A 21,036-nucleotide genomic window follows, 5' to 3' on the forward strand; every position below is an offset into this window, starting at 1 on the left:
TTTTCTTTTTTTTTCTGTCAGTCATGGGGCCTGAAGTCCAGGCCTGGGAGCTGTCCCTGAGCTCTTTAGCTCAAGGCTAGCACTCTAGCACTTTGAGCCACAGCACCACCTCTGGTTGTCTGGTGGTTACTTGGACATAAGAATCTCATGGACTTTTGCATCCAGGCTGGCTTTGAACCATGATCCTTAGGGCTCAGCCTCCTGAGTAGTTAGGATTACAGGTGTGAGCCACCAGCACCAGCAATCTTACATCTTCTTTTGCAATCAAATATTAATGCTGTGTGTGTGTGTGTGTGTGTGTGTGTGTGTGTGTGTTGGTTGGTAGTGGGACTTAAACTCAGGGCCTCACTCTCTTGCTTAGCTTTTTCCCTCAAAACTCACACTCTATCACTTGAGCCATATTTCCACTTCTAGCTTTTAGCTGCTTAGTTGGAGATAGGAGTCTCTTGGTCTTTACTTCCTGAGCTTAGCTTCAAACTGTGATCCTCAGATTTCAGCCTCCTAGAAGCTATGATTTAGAGGTGTATCTGGCACCTGACCAAATATTAATGTTCTGATTTTTTTTCAAGTCTTTATTTCACTACTGTCTTTTCTCTATGTAGACAGCTGTTCTGTACCTGGCAAGGAAGGAAGTATATAGAGGAAATGGTTGATGTTTAATAAATAAATTGGAGCTACTCAGGAGGCTGAGACCTGAGGATCACAGTCTGAAGCCAGCTCAGGCAGAAACATTTTTAAGGCTCTTATTTCAAACTGACTACCTAAAATGTCTGAAATGGAGCTGTGGTTCACATGGTAGTATACTAACCTTGAGCAAAAATTCTCAGGGACAGCACCCAGGCCGAGGGTTCAAGCCCCAGGACTGATAGCCCCTCAAACTTCCCCCCGGCAAAAACCCCACTGGTGCGTGCGTGCGTGTGTGTGTGTGTGTGTGTGTGTGTGTGTGTGTGTGTGTGTGTGTGTGTCCCCAGAAGCACATTCTACCTTGGGACTTCTAAGGCAGAATTCCGTTTTTAATGGAGGGATGACGGGGTTCTGAACGGACCGTCATGATGGTCTGTGACGGATGGTGGCCACACAGCTCTACTTTTTCAAAAGTGACATCATGCTGAAGTGCCTCTCCAACATATTTTGTGGAAAATAGGAGCGGATGGATGGCAGCTCCTCACTCATGATGCCTAAACAGGAGACGAATTCATCCGGCAGGAGGGTCTGTTCTGGAATAGTTTCACTGGGTGAGTCATTTTCCAAAAACCTGTTGGCTTCTCCCTCTGCTGCGTCTTGCATGTCAGGAGTCAGGCAATCACCTCGATTGAAAAGAAGACTCAGTTCTTCCAGAGTTAGTGAGTTGCTTAGGGAAGTCATAGTAGAGGCTGGAAAGGCAAAGGGAAGATATTCTTTTGACCTGCTGTTCTTTCCCAGGTCTAAGGGATCAACTAGTGGTTTGGGGACTGAGAACTCTATTTCATCACTGTTGTTGAGACGGTTTTCCCCAGGGGTAAAATGTGAAGTCTGGGGTTTGTATCCAGTGTTGAGATCAGGAATATATACAATTGTTGGGGCTGTGACTAGAGGTGGGTGTTGCTGGCAGTCTCTTTTCTCCAGAGATCTTGCCTCCTTTTCCTTCTTGTCATCTGTGCACTTGTGTTCCAGAGGAAAGATTTCTCTGATCTCTGAAATCACAGGATCAACATAAAGGATTTGCTCACTGGCATAATTATTCATGCATTCACTTTTCTCCTACGGGCAGAAAAAAAAACAGGAAATTGCTTCGTTTTTACAAAAGCTATCTCAATAATCCAGTTGGATAATTGAAAAAACACTGGAATTTTCTCCCCCATTCTCCTCCCCCTCCACTTTTCTCTCATTGTTTATCTTCCCAAATGATTTCCTCCTTTTGTCCGTTGTTAATTTACTGGCTTCCAAATCTTTATTAAATTCTCCCAAGAGGAGACTGAAGGAAAAGAGTAATAACAAATAAGCACATTTCCCGATTCAAAAGTTTTAAAGACAAAGAAGAATCTTACATATTAACTTGAATTTTGTATCACATCCTTTTAATTGTTGAACTTGAAAATACATGGGATTTTCTTTTCTCAGATGGCAGTAATAAGAATCAGACTCAGAGCCTTATGTTGGAAGTGGAGGTAGAAGAATGCACCACTACTTTAGCCATGCTCCAGCCCTGAAAGTTTTAATAATACAGATCCTTCCTACAGAAAATACTTCATAGCTTAACTAGGGAAAGGGGGAGAGGTTTCTATTTTGCTTATATATTGAGAGTGAGGTTGTAATGCACACTTTGTGCTGAGATTCTAGAGGAGGATGGCTGTGTACAATCCAGACATGTGTGTGGTGGTATGTGTGTCATGGTCAGGAGGGTGTGAAGGTTTAAAAACCTATTGGCTTTTCTGTGCAAAACTGGAATTGAGGCTTCATAGATTTTGGCTAGCCTCCTAGACCAAATAACTTCCAGCTATAGCCACCTAATTATATAACGATAAAAATATATCCAAAAGAGATAGATAGATAGATAGATAGATAGATAGATAGATAGATAGATAGATAGATATTTAGACTTTCTTCATTGCTACTCTGTCTTTTCCTTTTGTTTTTGATACAGGGCCTTGATTTGTGAACTAGACTAGTCTTGAGCTTGTAATCAGCCTGTCTTACATCTCCTGAGTGTTGTTTGGTTTGATGGTATTTGCTTACCTGTAACATTTTCACAACACTGCTGTTTTCCAGATTAGGAATATCTTCATGAAGCCATTTTGGTATGAGCAGTAAAATTTTTCTCTTAACTCTAAAAAACCAGAAATAATACATAAAAATGATTTTACTTTAGAGCTGGTGTAGTCAATCCTAAAAGATTAGTTAACTAGAGTGGAGTGGATAATAAAAATTGTACTATTTGACTCAAAAGCTAAGATTTCTGTTTCTTATGTCAAGTAAGTTAAATCAGAAAGAGCATTTACCAATCTACATTCCACCCTACATTTTGGAAAAGTGTGAGAAGCTCATCCATGTTAAAAAATTGTAACTCGTTATGAGCAGAAGACACCAGAGGGGAAAGGTTGAAAAAAATTATGGGATATTTTGTTTCCAAGGAAACTTTAAACTACTAGATATTGAAGAAGCTACTCTTACATAATCAAACCTAGTAATTCAAGCTCCTTTCATTTTGAATTTTTCCAAATAGGGTTGCGATGGTAGTGATACCTCCATACTTTATTTGGATGGCAGAGGAGACTCGGGATCTTTGCTCATAGGAAACTTGTTGGACTGGGCTTATATGGATCACTATACTGATATGACAGAGAGAAGGGAGAACTGGACACATTCTACTTTCTCCCCCACAGTTGCTACTGCCAAATGTGGAGATTTTTGTTGTTGGTGGTGGTGGTGGAGTTTTTTGGTCCGGAGGCTTGAACTCGGGGCCAGGACATTGTCCATGGGCTTTAGTGCTCAAGGCTAGTCCTCTACCATTTTCAGCCAGAGCTCTACTTTCGACTTTTGGAGGTTAATTGGAGATAAGAATCTCTCAGACTTTCCTGCCTGAGCTGGTTTTTAGTAGTCTTTTTAGAAAGGCTACTTATTTAAGTAATTAAATTACCTGAGAATTGTTGTGTTTCCTTAAATCCAAATTGAAGTGTGATTTGCCCTTGCAATATTTAAAGCCATGTTCAATTGTTTTTCCTTACTGATGAATATTCTCTTCGGTCACATGGAAGGATTATTATTATTTTATATTTTCTTTAGAACAGATCAGTTTCAGTGGGTGCCAGTGGTTCATGCCTGTAATTCTAGCTATTCAGGAGGCAGAGTTTTGAGAATCTTAATTCCAAGCCAGGAAAATCTGTGAGACTCTTATCTCCAAATAACCAACAAAAAAGTAGAGCTGTGGCTCAAGTGGTAGAGCCTTCAGCAAAAAGAAACTCGGATACAGTGCCTAGGTCCTGAGTTCAAGCCCCAGACCTATACACATAAAAGCAAACAACAAAAACACCCTAAAAGCCTTGCACAGTGGCTCATGCATGTAATCCTAGCTACTCAGGAGGCTGAGATCTGAGGATTGAGGCTCAAAGCCAGCCTGGGCATTACAAAGCCATGAGACTCATATCTCCAATTAATCTCTAGGAAATGGGAGGTGGTGCCGTGGCTCAAGGGTACGGTGGTAGCCTTGAGCTGAAGAGCTCAGGGACAGCACCCAGGCCCAGAGTTCAAGCTCCATGATCCCCCCAAAACACAAAACAACCCACAAAAAAACACCCTTAATGCTATTTGAGATTTCAAATGAAGACATTTTTGCCTAATAACATAAACATTAATATTTTTGTAAGGAACTAGTTTGATCATTAAGAAATTTCAAAGAACTTTATAGTCAGGTACATTTTATTTTCCACTTATTTATTTTTCAAATTAATTTGATTCATTTTTGTGCTGGTACTGAGGCTTGAACTCAGGGCCTAGATACTATCCTTTAGCTTTTTCTCTCTTCAAGGCTGGCACTCTACCATTTCAGCCATACCTCTACTTCTTGCTTTTTGGTAGTTAATTAGAGCTAAGAGTTCCCAGACTTTCCTGCCCAGACTGTCTTCAAAACTTGATCCTCTATAGAAACAAAAGCCATAAAATGAGTGATTGTTGTCTTTAATGAACTATGTTATCTCTCATCTCTTTTGTTGTCCCTTGGTTATCTCATATTGTTACAGTATTTTACCTTGTTATCTGATATATTGTATATATGTTTATTTAGTTATTTGAAATAGGATAGGGAAGGGGAAAAAACAAGATGAGTTGGGGTAGGGGAAGGGAAATGGGGATCAAGACATGAGAAAGGGTATCAATGTTTGTGAAATAATGTACCTTCTATCTGGTGAATATAATGTAACCCTCCTATTAATTACAATAAAAATATATGAAAAAAAACTTGATGCTCAGATCTCAGCCTCCTGAATATCTAGATCCTAGGCATGAATCACCAGCTCCCTGGATGAAATACATTTTAAAATAAACTAAGCAAAATTGTATATTCTCCTTCAGGAAGATACTAACTACAAACTTATTAACATGCTAAGTTTTGAAATATCACTTAAGTTGTGATTGGAAAACCTATATAGATAAGAACTCATTAGTACAATTTATTAGAAGAGCTTATTTAAAATCTTTCTTCTGCATTTTGATTATTATTTAAAAGAAAGAAATATCTTCTGAGGCAATTGATAGCACGAAAGATTGGCTCAGTTCCACTTTGGAGAAGAATGTTTCTCTGTGCAACATCTATATGTAATTAAACACACTGAAAAGCTGAAACACTGAAAATATGTTCTATGAACATCTTAAAAATAATGCATCTAGTAAAGCTGAGGAAAGTCAAAGGCATTGCCGCCCTTAAAGGTGTGTGTGTGTGTGTGTGTGTGTGTGTGTGTGTGTGCGTGTGTACCAGTACTGGATCTCAAACTCAGTCCCTCACATTCTTTAACTCAAGGCACTTTAGTCACACCTCCAATTCTGGCATTTTGCTGGCTTTAAGACAACATTCTCAGATCTCAGCCTCTTGAGTTGCGAGAACGACAGGGATGTGACCCACCAGTGCTTGGCTTGAAGTCTCATTTTTAACGACTAAGTCTAGCTATTTACGAATAGCACATGCAGGGAAACTGGTTAAAGGAAGAGGGGGATTTGGTCTGGATTGGATTCCTAAACACTGATGCAACTGGGAGTGAAGTCATGAGTTCAGATTTTACCAGACTTCTTTTCTTTATTGACCCAGTCGACTTGTCTAGGGGGATGCTAAGGTGACTTATTCCTACTCTAAAGACACAGACACAGTGGTAAAGTTGAAGCATAATGTAAGGACTATGGCAGAAGGAGAGGGCAGAGCATAGACACTGACATTGGCTGTGTCTGGATTCCTGTCTTGCTTCATGACCTGAGCTGAGGCCTAAGACTTATGTAGGCCATCTGGAAAGTGGATCATAGACCTTTTCTGGTAGACTCATTGTTAAGACTACATAAATGGCATTTGTAAAGAGCTTGGGATAGGTAGATCCTTACTAAATCAGTCCTTTAATCTATCTTTTTAGAATGAAAATGTAAATGAATTTTTCTAGTAAATAGGTTATTTGACTACAATTTTGATGCCTCACACACATGTATAAAGTCTAAATGAGGAAATGGCAATTGCACAAAATCCTACCTAGCTCGGAGTTTTCTGTTGAATATTCCAATCAAAGAAAGAATTGACAACAAGATGGCAAAGAAGACCATTCCTGATAAGAGTCCAACATCTTGCCTATGGTCTAAAGAAAGGAAAGAAGCAGAGTTTTAGCTGAGCATTAGTATTTATATGACACAAATGTCACCCTTGATCTCCACTCAAAGTAGAAGGGCGCTGATCTCAAAAGAAGAGGAAAAGAGAGAGGCAGAGTCGGCCTTCGACTTGAGCTCTCAAGGGACGGCTCTGCCAAGCTGCGTGACTACACCCAGGAAACCCATTGTCTGAGAACATTGGACAGCTTGTGGCTGAGGGCAGTGGCTTTCTAGAAGTGCATCTCCAGCAAATGTGGTCAACTTGTACACTCACAGATTACTTGACTATGTTAGGTGCTGAACCTCTTTTGGCGTGTCTGACTTGGGTGAGAATTCCCAACCACCTTTGACGTTTCATGTGAACCACAATCATGAGGATGGCTTTCTTATTTTTTTAAACTGTTTGTGTGAGACAAAATTTATGTGGCAAATTTATTATCATGCTTCAGAATTTATTGTTCATTTTCCTGCTGAAATAGGCCGTTCATTCTACTTAGGGCAAAAGATGTTATACAAGAAAAGTCAAAATTGGAACTTACTTTGAAAAACATTTCTTAAGTAAGTCTTTAAATAACTAATATGATTGATTTAAGATGCATTATCCACCTGTCTCATCACATTTTCTCCCTAGTACATGGGGGGAAGGAACAACTTATTTTTCTCTCTCTCTCTCTCTCTCTCTCTCTCTCTCTCTCTCTCTCTCTCTCTCTCTCTCTCTCTCTCTCTCTCTCTCTCTCTCCCTCCTTCCTACCCTCCCTCCCTCCTTCCCTCTCCCTTTCACCCCTCACTTTCTGTGGTACTAGGGCCTTGTCACCTGTTAAATAAAAATATGTTTAACTCATTGAACCAGTTGACAAAATTGCCTGAATCATTCCTTAAATTCAATTTTAAGCAGAATTTCACACCTTGTCAAGTATTTTTCTACAGGAAAGTATTTTCTCAGCACATCACACTTCTTATTATCCAGAAACTTTCACCTGGTTTGATTTTTTTTTTTTTGGTGTGTAGAGTTATTACCCAGGGAGTCCTAGCCTGGGACCTCCTTTTCCTTCCTTCTTTTCTTCCTTCCTTTCCTCTCTCGTTCCTATACTCAGTCCTTTATGCTTTAGTTATTTTTCAATGGGGATATCTCCTTTATTTCCCCCCTTAGAGCCAGTGTAGAATGATTCTCCTATTTATGCCTCCCAAGACCTGGGATGAAAGGTGTGTACTACCATATCCAACTTTTATTATTTAAGAAACTTTTTCCCCAACTGGGCTCAAACTATGATTTTCCCCATCTCTGCCTTTGGTCACTGTGATTACAGGGTTGTCCAGCCTTCTCAGTGGAATATCCTTACCAGAAGTGAGGTGTTCTTTGAAGATGAAAGCTGTTGGCATCCCTGAATTCTGAGTACCATGTTGGAATGATTCTGTTGTGACCTGAAGGACTTCAACAAGGAGAAAAGTGTCAGCCTCTTACATTTAGTATTGAGGAGAACCCGCTCCTCACAGTCTACTTCTTAGTCATGTCTAAAAATAACCAGTAAATTCAATAGAGTTGAATAGTGGAATAAAAAAATGGCCTTCAATGTGTGCTTTTTCTTTACTTGGGTATATCTCAAAGGAGAAAATCCTTCCAGGAAAATTAAAAATACCAAGGATTAGTAGAGCTTCAAGTGAATCCATTAATTTCAGAGTACTTCTAGGCAACAAATACCAAGGAGCAGAAAAATATACAATAATTGGTTTCTATTTGATTTCTTACAACCAAAGATCCTATGCAGTCTGTTTCCTTAAGAACCCCTAAGACTTGAAATGTGCTGCCTTTGTCTCTGTAGGAGCTCTGGTGTGCTCTTCACCTATTTTGGCTTGCCTGACATGCTGTGTGTGTGTGTGTGTGTGTGTGTGTGTGTGTGTGTGTGTGTGTGTGTGTGTGTGTGTGTGTGATTATTGGAGGTAAGAGTCCCATGAAGTTTTCTACCCAGGGTTGGCTTCAATTGCAATCCTCAGGTCTCAGCCTCCTGAGTATCTAGGATTACAACATCAGCCAGGGGTACCTGGTTCCTCTGTTTTGTAACTCAGAGGGTGAAATGTCTTTTCCTTTCCCACAGGCACAGGCTTTGGCAGCTCTGTCTTATCATCAAGTCTGCCAAGGCCCTGCTAGTGAAAGCTGCTGACCAGATTGGGCTGAGCACTTTTGGCAGCTAACTTATGTTCAGTCCGTAGACCTTCGAGTCCCAGGAGCACCCTTGCTCATCTTCTTGATAATTAAAAACTCCTGGGTGACTCCAAAAACCATTTCCCCAGTTGAGAGAGACATTTCTGAAGATGGTGCTAAGCTCTGCTTACCTGAGACCTATTTATTCAGCCATTCGGATATTGCTACTCAAACTCATCTTTTTTAAAGTGATTTATCTTGGGGCCAGAGAGATATCACAACTTGAGGTGCCCTCCCATCCCCGACAGGTTCATGGTAGCTCTATGGCCAGTGAGATTCTCTTAGAGAAGCAAATCACACATTTTTTTCAATGAAAGTATTCCTAGATGTCTTCAGAACTTTTTGAAGGAAGCTAATTTGGGTGGGAGCTTGGGTTTGATAGAAGGGTAAGAACAAGGGGTGAAGGATTTTAGAAGATGAACACATCAGAGTTCTTTCCTGTGCTGCTCTGTCTTCTCTGTAGTGGGAGGAGAGGGTTGCCTATGGTTTGGGACAACTAGAAATCCTTTTTGGTCCCTCTGAGCTTCTGTTCCTGGGCATGGGGTTCCATCTGAATCAGAGGGATTAAAATTGTGTTCTCATGATGAGCAGTTGGGTTGCTGAACTTAATTAGTATTTCATAGGCCAATTCCTTTGTAGGTAGCTCCAGCAGGAATCCACATCCACATTGTTTTGAAATGTGAAGAACAGAAATACTACATTAAAATGCAATACAGATTTTACTTTGGCCCACTCCTCCCCAAAACAAAACAAGAACACTAGATTTGTGGCATGTACTGCTGTGCTACTTTTATTTCACTTTTTTTCTAATATTAGGATTTTTATTGAAAAGTAATAGTGAAGTTAGTATTTTATACAGGCAAATATAATCTGTTGCATAAACTATGGATAGTTATTTGGCAATTAAGCCTTATCCAGCTATTAATTTGCATCACATAAAATAATTTTCATATCTAAGTAGGGCTTTATTAGCTGTAATAAAGAAGAAATGTAATCTTTCTTTAGAGTCTATTTGTTATTTTAGTTTCAAATCAATTAGGCACATTAATGTAAATTAGATTAAAGGCATTTTAAAGAGGTGCTTAATTATGAGAGAGTAATTTCACAAAGACAACTTATAAACAAGATTCTCAGAGGTGAAAGCAAGTCAGTGAAGAAAGGCTTAAGAATAAGTCTGAAATGAAGCCATGCACACACCTTATTCTCCGCGGCATACTGCCACCAAGTGGTTGCCATCATTGTTTTATGTCATACCTAATGTTTTCATTATAAAAGCAAAAGTTGTAATAGAGGAAAAAAATTAACAGGAAAAATAAAGTAGGGGGAAAAACATGTCTAATTCCATCCCTTTAATTCAATAGTTGTTGCTATAAGTATTTTAGCATATGAAAGCATTCAGAAACAGAATGACACTCAGATTCCCTTACATCTGAAAAACAATGTCAACTCTAATAACCAAATTATCTAATATGCTTGAAAGTCGTCCTGAGAGTTCCATGATTTACTTAAGATTTGTGGTGTTAGGCTCAATAGAACAATTCTACAGCAGAACCTGATTCTCTCATAGAACAACCTGAGTATACTCAGAAAACACAAATCATCTCTAATTGGGGAAGGATTTTTATTTGGTTTACATCCACTGGCATTGAAATTTAAAGTTAGCCTGACAGAAAACAATGTGTCTGAAGGGAATTTAGAGTAGTTTCCAACAAGAAATACAGTTTACTATTCTTGGACAAAACTAAAGATATAACGTAACCACATACTATGCCAAGCTAAACTAATCAAACCTACTTAAAAGACCTGGTTTTTAAAGATGAAATAATTCATTTTGTTTCTTTATTAGAGATAATCTTGGCTGTGCTCTTTATCTACAGTGAGACAAAATACATTTTCTTAGCCTTTTGAAGCAATCCTTTAAGGACTATTAGACTTCACATGATTTCTGTCCATGAATAGTCACAATAGCCCAACCAAGTTAATATATATATATATAATATATGATACATAATGATAGTGTAATACTATCACATTATCAAGATTGAGGAAATTAAAAACTTAGCAACAGAGAGTAACTTGCCCAATATCATGTAGGCAGAGGTTCCAAAGTGGAAGATTCCATTTGATTTTGGCGCATGCTCAGTTCTGGACTTCAGTCCCATGAATGAATAATCTCATTTGTTTAGGAAAGCTCATGATGGGGCAGCGTGGCTGGGCCTGCGTTCACTTCTGCCAGGATGATCCTCTGTCTTGTTTCTCACGGGCTAGGTCATGGTGTGCTGGCACCATCCTGACATCTAGGGACTCTGGACGCCCCTGCAATGAGCTCTGGTTTGGTTAATGCTTTGAGTAATGACTAGAGGTATTTTCTTTCTCAAACCAACTATTTTCTTTGATTTGTATGAGCAAGGCATGCTAATTGCAGAATGCTTGAAAATTGTAGGAAAACCATGGAGAAGCATATAAAATTTCATCTTCACAAACTAGGAGCATTACCTTGTTTTATGAAAAATGATTCAAAACATTATGCCTGTGGCTATTTCATATTTCATCATGTATGTGTGTACTGCATTCAGTCACTCACACTCCTATTGAGAAAGTGCATGGCTTAGTGATTTCAAACACCTACTTTGGACTCAAACCAGACCCATTCCAATTCCTGACTCTATCACTTGGAATTACACAGCCCTAGACAAGTTGCTTAACCTGTGACTCAGTTTCCTAGTCTGTAAAACTGGATAATGACAGTGCTGAGTTTGGAGAAGATGGTTTACATCAGGTAGTTAAGTACTATGTTTTACATAAATTAAAATTTTAATAAGCATTATATACTGCTTTTGTGGAACATTTAGATTGGCTCCAAATTCTTACCATGACAAGTAGTTTTTGGATAGATGTGTTGTGCTTGCATTTCCTTTCCCTGGCTCTTGAGTTCCTTATCTCTGATTATTCGCTACGACTGCATTTCTACAAGTAGACTTACTAGACCAAAGGATATAGACAGCTACAAGGGGGCTTTACTCATTTTTGCCCCTTGCTGGGCACTATACTACAAAGTCTTAGATCAGACCTGATAACATAGCCTTCTCTGGATATTTCTTTTAGATGGTTCCAGATAATAAAGAAAGAAGAATCACAATTTAAAAGACAATTGGTGTATTTTTTCCAATTATTGGAGTTTTTCTCCTCCTACCTGGTTTTGTCTTAAAATACAAGCATCTCCTTTTGGTTTCTCTCTTTCTAATCTTCTTTTACTTGCTCAGCTATATTAGAGTATTTAATTGCTGTCTCCCCAGGTCAAACCAGTTTAGGCCCATGGTTGCAATACAGTCTCATCAGGACAAAGGCAAGATTTGACCATAGCCAGCATTAATTAACAAAGTAAAGACAAAATACCTACACTACCAGGTGAACATCAGAAGCTCAAGGCAGAGAAAATGATACATCAGCAACCAACTCCCTACCACACCCTGAAAAACAAGTCAGACAATGAATCAGTCAGTGGATTTGTGAACTATGTCCTCCATGTATAAAGACAGAGAAGTATGCACAGGCATAATTAAAGGACTCTCTTCATTCACACGATTCTGGGCTCTAAGCTTTTGATATGTTTAGAGGAAAAAAGATAATAAATGTAGACATAGCAGTTATATTGCAAAGTTAAAGAATAGAGGAGGAAAGATAAAAAGCATCCCAGAAATTTTTTTCCTAAGTTAGATGGCTCATTCAGAATGAAGGTCTATATGCAAGAATGTGCAACTGTGTTGGCAGGGAGCGTACCCTAGTGGTTGAGTGCTCACCTAGCATGCACAAAGCCCAGAGTTCCATTCCTCAGTACCTCATGCTTAGAAAAAGCTAGAAATGGTGCTGTGGCTCAAGTGGTAGAGTGCTAGCCTTGGGCAACAAGCATCCAAGGACAGCACTCAGGCCGTGAGTTCAAGACCCAGGACTGACAAAAAAAAAATAAACAAATGTCAACTGTGCATTTTTCAATGACCAAATAGTCTTCACCAGTCTTCAGGCATAACCTGTATTTTATCCTGTGTCCCAATAGTCTAGCAGACACTTCACAAGGTTTAGTCGCCCAACCAGAAGATATACTTCCTAGGGGTCATGCTATCTAGGTAAACGTTTCCATGAAACATAGTCAGTCTTTCTCTACACAGCTAACATCTACCCACAAGCAGATGACCTAATCTTAGCCAATCAGATGCCCCTCCCTCAGTCACAGACTCTGAGTGTAGATAGCTGACAAAGAACTTCAGGAAAAACAACAATCGGTATTCAACATAGATGGACTAACAAGGGTCCCTGTAAGAAGGATGTGGGGCTGGGAGGTTGGCCTAGTGGTAGAGTGCTTGCCTAGTATGCACAAAGGCCCAGGTTCGATTCCTTGGTATCAGATACATTAAAAAAAGCCATAGAAAAAGCCAGAAGTGGTGCTGTGGCTCAAGTGGTAGAGCAGTAGGCCTTGAGAAAGCCCAAGGATGATGCTCAGGCCCTGAGTTCAAACCCTGGGACTGGCAAAGAAAAAAAAAGAAAGAAAGATGTGGGAGGGGCCGGGAGTTTGGCCTAGTGGTAGAGTGCTTGCCTAGCATGCACAAAGACCCGAGTTCGATTCCTCAGTACCACATACATAGAAAAAAGCCAGAAATGGTGCTGAGGCTCAAGTGGTAGAGCTCTAGCCTTGAGAAAGTCCAAGGACAGTGCTCAGGCCCTGAGCTCAAGCCCAGGACTGGCAAAAAAAAAAAAAAGAAAAAAAAAAGAAAGATGTGGGAGAATGAGAGTCAAAGAAATGTATTGAAGGATAATCTTTTCTTTCTTTTTTCTATGCATGTGGCACCGAGGAATCGAACCCAGATCTTCGTGCATGCTAGGCAAGCACTCTACCAGTAGGCCAAACTCCCAGCTTTCTCTTTTTGATTAAGGACGGGGCCATGTCCAAGAAATTCTAGAAGCTTCTAGAATTTGGGAAAAGTAATAATAATGATTCTGTTCTAGAGCCCCTATAAGGAACACAGTTCTGGCCACATCTTGAACTGAATTCCTGACTATGATTTGTTACAAGTCAAGAATTACAAATGACATTTATGTCATTTAGTGCTGCCAAGTTCATAATAATTTATTGAAGCAGCAAAAGGAACTTCATACAACATAATCTTTATTTTCCACTAGTGAATGTAAACCTTAAGAGATGAGCTTTTCTGAGCTCTTTTTTATCCTACAGAAATTTGATGGTTTATTAGTGGCAAGAATCAAAGAGAATTAAATCAATTCAAGCAAAATTTAAATGATTGGCCTTTCAGTAACCCCATAGGTGTGTTCGGTACATCCATCATGAATCTATAAATTTAGAATCCATCTTTCTATGAGTGAGTCAAAAAAATCTCTTAGTTGCAAATAACAGTTTTTGAAAAATTTCTCTGTGCTACCATCATATGATATATCTCATATCACCTATATTTGTCTCCACTCAGAATATTTGTTTTCTCAGCTAGCCACTGGAAGTCTTGAAAAATTAATGAGAGCTTTCCAGAAGTCATTGGTAATGATGCAAGCGCCCATCATTTTATAAGAACAAAGTAAAATGTTGTTTGGGAGCTTGCTCACACTTGCCTTGCTCTGGAAAGCTGTCCAGAAAAGTATATGGTTTCTCTGGGAAACTTCTACAAGTTGCAAGTTAAGCGAGTTAATTAGTCATTATGAAATATGACTGCCTTCCCCTCAGGCCTCTAACTTATTAAGAAGACTATAAAGCCTTCTTTATAAAGTGCTTCTTTTTCCCCCCATTACAAAGGGACGTAATATTACAGTGTTGAGGTGGCTACTTCTTCTTGCCTTGGTAATAGTAACTTGAGAGGATAGACTTTCAAGCTTTTGGTGTCAGTTTTCTACACTGACCGGGAAGTTCTTCTAGTGGCCATCTAGTGTAATGGGTTAGAAGCGGAATCTCAGCTGACAACTTGTAGCCAGAGGGAGGGCGGGACCAGGTAGCGGAGGCTCCTGTGTGATTTGTTGGTTAACTGGAGCCACAGATCCTTACCCTGTGCTGTGGACAGGGGTGATGAAGGACCCCAAGAGAAAGAGAAAGCAGAAGAAGGGCCCGCTAGCATTACAGAGACAGCCTGAGATTTTCTCTTGCCCACTTGTTTCTGCTCTCACCTAACCCACTATTACTAACATGATAGGCTGGGCAGTGAGGTCTCCCTTCATTTCCTGCCCACACTTCCTGCTTCATACATCATCCTGCAGTTTTCTTCGTATTAGACAGCGCAGGAGGGCCCTAATTCTCATGCTTGGGTTTCCTGCTGAACATAGGCTTCCTTCAAAAAATGTTTCTTCCAATAACCAGATTCAGATGCTGTTGACTCTTTCCCCACGCATTCCTGAACACCAGCTTCTCATTCCCATTCCACCACTCCCACTCCCATAAACCATATACTTAAAAGTGGCTGATAGATACATGACCTTCCTGAGGTGACAGCAGAGAGCCCCGCCTCCATCTTGTGGAAGCTCATTGTACAAGGACCCAACGCACAGAAGTGAAGTGCAAATTCCAGTCCCCAAAGGGCAAGATGTATAGAAACTTTGGGATTGTATACAAAGCTAACTATGTGGCTGCAAAGCCTGCCTTAAAACATTCTGTATAAAGCTTTAATTCCCTGAATTTTCAGGAAGGGTCTTATGACCCTATGTCCTGTGCTGTCTCCCTTTGATTTGAGAGTAAGTCCCAATAAAGGCTTGTTCACATGGCATTGCTTGCCTGCCATTTCTATCTTGAATTGAGCAGAAGACCCCAAGGCTGAGCTGGTAACCTAAAGGCTGAGCACTGGTGAGACTGAAAGTTGGCAAGACTGGTACCAGTGGCAGTGGTCTCTCTTGAAGGATGTGTATTATTTCTAGAGTAATGGTTCTTTATCACTGAAAGAAGCATCACTGGGTAAAAGACTCGGAAACTCGCATTTAAAGTGTGCAGGCATTTCTAGTGCACAGGGCCCCAAACACTTGTTCTGAGAAACACAGCCTTCAAGGTATTTTTCTGGACCCAGCCCAGATGGAAAAACAGGTTAGTCATTGTGGCAGCTTTGTCTTTGAGCAAAGTCGCTTTTCCATCTGTACTGTATCCTCATCCCAGACTGCCCCTCCTACCTATAAGGGCTCCTAGAATCCAGGTTTTTGTTATCACGCCTTTATGCTAGCCTGTTCCCTTGAATTCATCTTGATCTCATGATACAGTACAAACTGAATGTTTAGGCCAGGGGAGTGGCTCAGTAGTAGAGTGCATGTTTAGCTTGCAAAAGGCCCCAGCACTACAAGAAACAAATGAATTCCCCAGCACTACATTCCCCAGCACTACAAGAAAACAAAAGCAAACAACAAATGAAGTTCAGGTGCATAAGGGTTTGTGGTTGTTATTGTTGTTTATTTTGTTGCTGTTGCTATTGGTTTTTGTTTGTTTGTTTGCCTTTTTTTGCCAATACTGGGTTTGAACTCACTGCTGGTATTCTACTACTTGTGCCACACCTTTAGTTGGCCTTTTGCTGGTCAATTGGAGATGGATTCTGGTAGATTTTTCTACCAGGAATGGTTCTAAACCACGATTCTCCAGATCTCAGCCTCCTGGGTAGTTATCATTAAAGTTGTGAACTACTAGCCCCTGGTGCATGGTTACATTATGAGCTGATGTGATTTACTCAAAGCTGAGGTGGCATTGACATAGCACTGTCCCAGGTGTCCTAGGAAGGTGACTAGAAGAGCTCTAAGGGACACACATACTGGAATCCCACATCCTGAGTTAGGCTCTGCTTGGCTCTCCACTGGCATTACCAGGATTACCATTATTCAACAATACTTCTTGGGGCTCACTCCCCAAGAAGTGCAATGGAATAAATGATAAATAAAAGACAATTCAGATGTAAAGTGCTTCTCAGGGTTCCTGACACAGTGTGAGCATCCAGTAAATGTTAGCAGTTGTTATGTTTATCATGTTGAGGGCACCAGCTTTAGTCTCCTGTGAAGTGCGTCTTGGTAGTAAGTCAAGAGAGAATAAAAATGAGTCTTTAGCCCAGAGAAACTTCCTTGTGTTTTTTTTCTACAACCTGATATGATATTATAAGCAATTGATTTTCTATTCTTTTTTAGTATAGGGCTTTCCTTTCCAGTAAAGTCAAGGACTTTAGAAAGGAAAAGAGATTAAGGGTTTTATTTATTCATTTAGGTCTTTGACCTGGCTAGCTTTGAACCACAATCCCCAGATCTTAGCCTCTTGAATAGTTAGTATTATGGGAATGAGCTATAGGCTGGTTCTTATTTTCTGTCCTATCTTGAATAATACTTCATCAAGGCCAATGTTTTTGTCTCCTTAGTCACTGAGAAGCTCATGCACTCAGCAAATGGCTGGCACATGATAGAGACTAAATGAATATTTCATGAGTAAGAGAACAACTTTTTTTCTTTTAAAAAAGCAATCAATAATAAAGATTTGCTAAAAAGCAATTTAACCACTTGCATCAGCATCTTAAAGTGTGCTTGACTCTAGATTCAATTGTCTTTTTAGACCAAAAGAGAAGGAAAGCTTGTATGCAAATCTATTCAAAGAATTGCACTGATAATGACAAAAGGAAATAGCCTACTATTGTTTAAGTAAGAAAAAATTAAATCATAGTATGTTCATAAACTAGAATGCGGTGTGGTCATCAAATTAGATTTCTTAAAGACTTACCAAGGTAGATTAAGTAAACAAATTAGAATCTGAAACAGTAATAGAGTATAACACCAATCATTAATAAAAAAATTGGAAAAATTAGTATTTATCTCATTAAAGTGTGAACAGCAGCAGTTTCTAGGTTCTATTCTATAATAAATTTGCATTGTTTTGTAAACAGAAAAATGAGATCATTTTTTAAGATTTCATATTTTTCTCTAACATCCTTTCACTGTTATTTATGTATTCATTTTATTCTGGTAACTGGGGCTTACACTCAGGACCTGGGCACTGTCCCTTGGCTTTTTCATTCAAGGCTAGCAGTCTACCCCTTGAACTGCATCTCTACTTTCTGATTTTTTGCTGGTTAATTGTAGATGAGTCTATCGTTCCTAGGATGGCTTTGAACAGATCCCTCAGAACTTAGCCTCCTGAATAGCTAGAATTACGGGGGGCAGCTAGTGATGCCTAGCTCTTTTTATTTGTGTCGCACAAAGAGATTTCTACCAAGAAAAGTTTCCTATAGTTCCTCTTAGCTCGTGCCCATTTTCAAGCATATTTAATTTTGACGGGTAGTTTCCCCCTTTAAGTGACTTTCCCCACCTTAGGAAACAAAAGGCATTGGTTAAGACTTGTGGGGAAAACTTTGGTGCTCTTCTTCACTGTTCCTCAGAATGAAGAACTCCAGAACTGAAGGACATTTGTAGTACTTACCAAGCTAATAGGACATTTACATTAACTGTCTCTGCACTTACTTTGATGTAAATGCTGAGGACAACTGCTAGGTAACTCTAGAGTTCCTAAAAATAGAGTGGGTAACCAAACAAACCCAATTAAAAATTGATGTGTAAGGTCCTAAGAATTCTTAACAACATCAACTGGAGATAAATTGATAAACTTCAAAACACAGAACCAATATTTATTCTTGAAAATGACTCTCTTCACAGTGTCTTTCTAAGGATTTGGGCATCAGAGAGTGCCAGCAGAACTTTCTGAATTATCCTGGCTCTTAGCAGCCATCAATATTTATAATTTATGTCAAAGGACTTAGGTCAAACCACAGTTCCAAGATGTTATAATAAGAACAGCATTAACAATGCTGTGGTTATAATCAAATCCTTCGTTTCTGAAAAGAAAGATCGAAAGCTAGTGTGGAACTATGCCTATTAAGGAGACCTCTTCATGTTCACAGGACTATTGTGGCATATTAAAACAATCACAATAGATCTGCTTTATTATTTGCATGTAACTGAAGTCTGTTTAGCTAAGAAACATGGAGTAATATGAGTAAATGTGTGTAAAATTAATCTAATAGTACTAGGAATAGGATAATTTCTGAAGATTTATAGTAGATCAGCTAGATCTTATTGAGAGCTAATTAATCCCTTGTCTAAGTGGCTTTAACTCTCTTTGCTTCACAAACGGGATAATTAATACTCATCGATAAGATTCGATTCATGCTTTTTCTAGAAGAGACACAAATTCTTAATAATGGTTTTCCAAAATAAGTTCTAAGATAATGGAACTTGAGGTGTGACTCAAGCAGCAGGGTACCAGCTTCGAGTGAAAAAGTCAATCAAGAGTGTGAGACTCTGAATTTTACTCCCAGCACCATTTCAACTTTTGAGACTCACTACTTGTGGAATTAGCTCCTCTAGGGGCAGGGCAGTGAATATGCATCTTATACATCTTAATGCATCTTAATCACTTTGATTTTTAGCTCAGAAATCACAGCCTTAACAAACTAAAGCTTTAACAAACTAAAGTCCATTTTTGGTAGCAAAGAAGTAGAAAATATATATAGAACAGTCAGAGGTCAAAAGTAAAGCCTTAGAGAATAAAATATGTAAGCACACTCACTTGTTTTAGGTATTTCATGAACAAAGGGTAAGCTCCAGGGCTGCCAGTACCTTTTACCTGTCTCTTGACATCGCACTTGAAATACATACTTGACATTGGGCTCCAGGTAGAATTCTGACAGTTGCACATATGTCAAATTGGCATCAAATTCTTCAACCTAAAATTAGATACACAATTATAATTAAAAAACAGATATTCTAATACTTAGAGGAAATGTATATTGCACCCTCTATTCTGGATACTCTGGTAGACCTCAAGGAAACAAAGAGAAAGGAAACTGTATAAACATATACAACCATATACATGTTTTAAGCATTAAAAGTGAAAATTACCTTGGGCCAAGAGTTTGGCCCAAGGTAGAGTGTTTGCCTAGCATGCATGAAGACCTGGGTTTGATTCCTCAGTGCCACAAAGAAAAAGCCAGAAGTGGCACTGTGGCTCAAATAGTAGAGCACTTACCTTAAGAAAGCCCAAGGATAGTGCTCAGGCCCTGAGTTCAAGCCCCAGGGCTGGCAAAAAAAAATTGTGAAAAATACCTTGCTTTGAGTTTGACAACCCTCTTAAGCTTTTCAATTTCAAGAAGATCCACAGGTAGTATATTTTAAATTATGGAATAGGTTATCTTGACCAGGGGTTGAGGGAGGGGTCCTTCACCAGCAAAAACCTGAGTTTTTGGCTCAAGTGGAAGAGCTTCAGGCAAGCAACCAATCAGAACAAGCAGGAATCTATGACTTCAAGTCTGGTACCATAAAGAAAACAAAAAGTTAAACTATGACAATGCAATAGAAATAGAAAAAACAGCTGGGGGATAAATTGACATGTTTTTTCTATCACTATAATCAAAAATAAAACATAGTGAAGTATTCCAAATATAAGCAGACACTCCAAAAACTCATTTAAAATAGCTCGGGGCATTTAATTAGCTGTAGCAACTGTACCTTAGTAGTTGGATAGTAGAGTGAAGCACCTGTCTTCCATTCAGTAGGGTTTTTGTTTTGTTTTTTGGTCAGTCGTGGGACTTCAATGTTGTGCCTGAGCTCTTCAGCTCAAGGCTACCACTCTATCCCTTGAGCAACAGTGCCACTTCCAGTTTTCTGGTTGTCACTTTGAGATAAGAATCTCATGGAGTTTAGTGCCCAGGCTGGCTTTGAACCAAGATCCTCAGATCTCAACCTCCTGAGTAGCTAGGATTACAGGCGTGAGCCACCATGCCAGGCTCAGTAGGATTTTTATAGGTAAAAATACCACACACAGGTGGGTGCAAGGAAGCAAACAAATGGATTTACAGGAGGAAAGATTTGCATTTAGGGGTTACAGATAGTAAACAGATTTTGTATTTAGTTGTTACAGATAGTAAACAGGTAATAAATATCAGTGTTTATAGGTAGTAACTATAATTCCTGTAAACATGAGCAAAACAAAAGCTCTATGGGGCAAAACAAAAGCTATATCCCAGGCTACTTTTCCATCAAAACAAAATCCATATCCCAAACTACTCTCCCTTTGTGAACCATGGGCAAAACAAAATCTACATCTCCTTTGTCCTTTTCTTTCCTATTATTTGCTTTGCTGGAGTGTCCCCATCTGACTGGTTACTTACTACAGGAGTATGTCCCCCACCATTTTGTTCAGCCATGAGACACAAGGTATTCTCAGCACACTTAGTAAGTGATTTACTCACCTAAAACAGATATGTACAAACGCATTTATTCATCGACGGGAAAATGACTCTCATGAAAGAAAAAGTTAAAACCATCAAGGTTAAAAAGAAAGAAAGAAAAGAACAAGCTTTCAACCTCATTAATGGAGTCTTCTATTAAAATTCAACCATAGCGGGCCGGGAGTTTGGCCTAGTGGTTAAAGTGCTTGCCTAGCATGCACAAAGACCCCGGTTCGATTCCTTGGTACCACATATATAGAAAAAAGCCGGAAGTGGTGCTGACGCTCAAGTGGTAGA

At 39.4% G+C, this 21,036-nt stretch overlaps 1 protein-coding gene across 1 annotated transcript in view; it reads right to left on the reverse strand.

Annotated features, from left to right (window-relative positions):
* Positions 1 to 1,004: 1,004 nt before the first annotated feature.
* Positions 1,005 to 21,036, reverse strand: part of Il23r (interleukin 23 receptor) — a 50,301-nt gene continuing 30,269 nt past the window's right edge. Inside the window, exons 6-10 of the mRNA XM_090333722.1 lie at positions 19,080 to 19,236; positions 7,656 to 7,745; positions 6,203 to 6,305; positions 2,716 to 2,806; positions 1,005 to 1,740 (exon numbers count right to left, since the gene is read on the reverse strand). Coding sequence (XP_090189848.1) covers positions 1,084 to 1,740; positions 2,716 to 2,806; positions 6,203 to 6,305; positions 7,656 to 7,745; positions 19,080 to 19,236 — 1,098 coding nt within the window. The 3' untranslated portion in view covers positions 1,005 to 1,083. The remainder of the gene's footprint in view (positions 1,741 to 2,715; positions 2,807 to 6,202; positions 6,306 to 7,655; positions 7,746 to 19,079; positions 19,237 to 21,036) is intronic.

The sequence above is a fragment of the Megascapheus bottae genome, chromosome 6, assembly GCF_031878675.1.
Source record: "Megascapheus bottae isolate mThoBot1 chromosome 6, mThoBot2.hap1, whole genome shotgun sequence".
Taxonomy (NCBI): domain Eukaryota; kingdom Metazoa; phylum Chordata; class Mammalia; order Rodentia; family Geomyidae; genus Megascapheus; species Megascapheus bottae.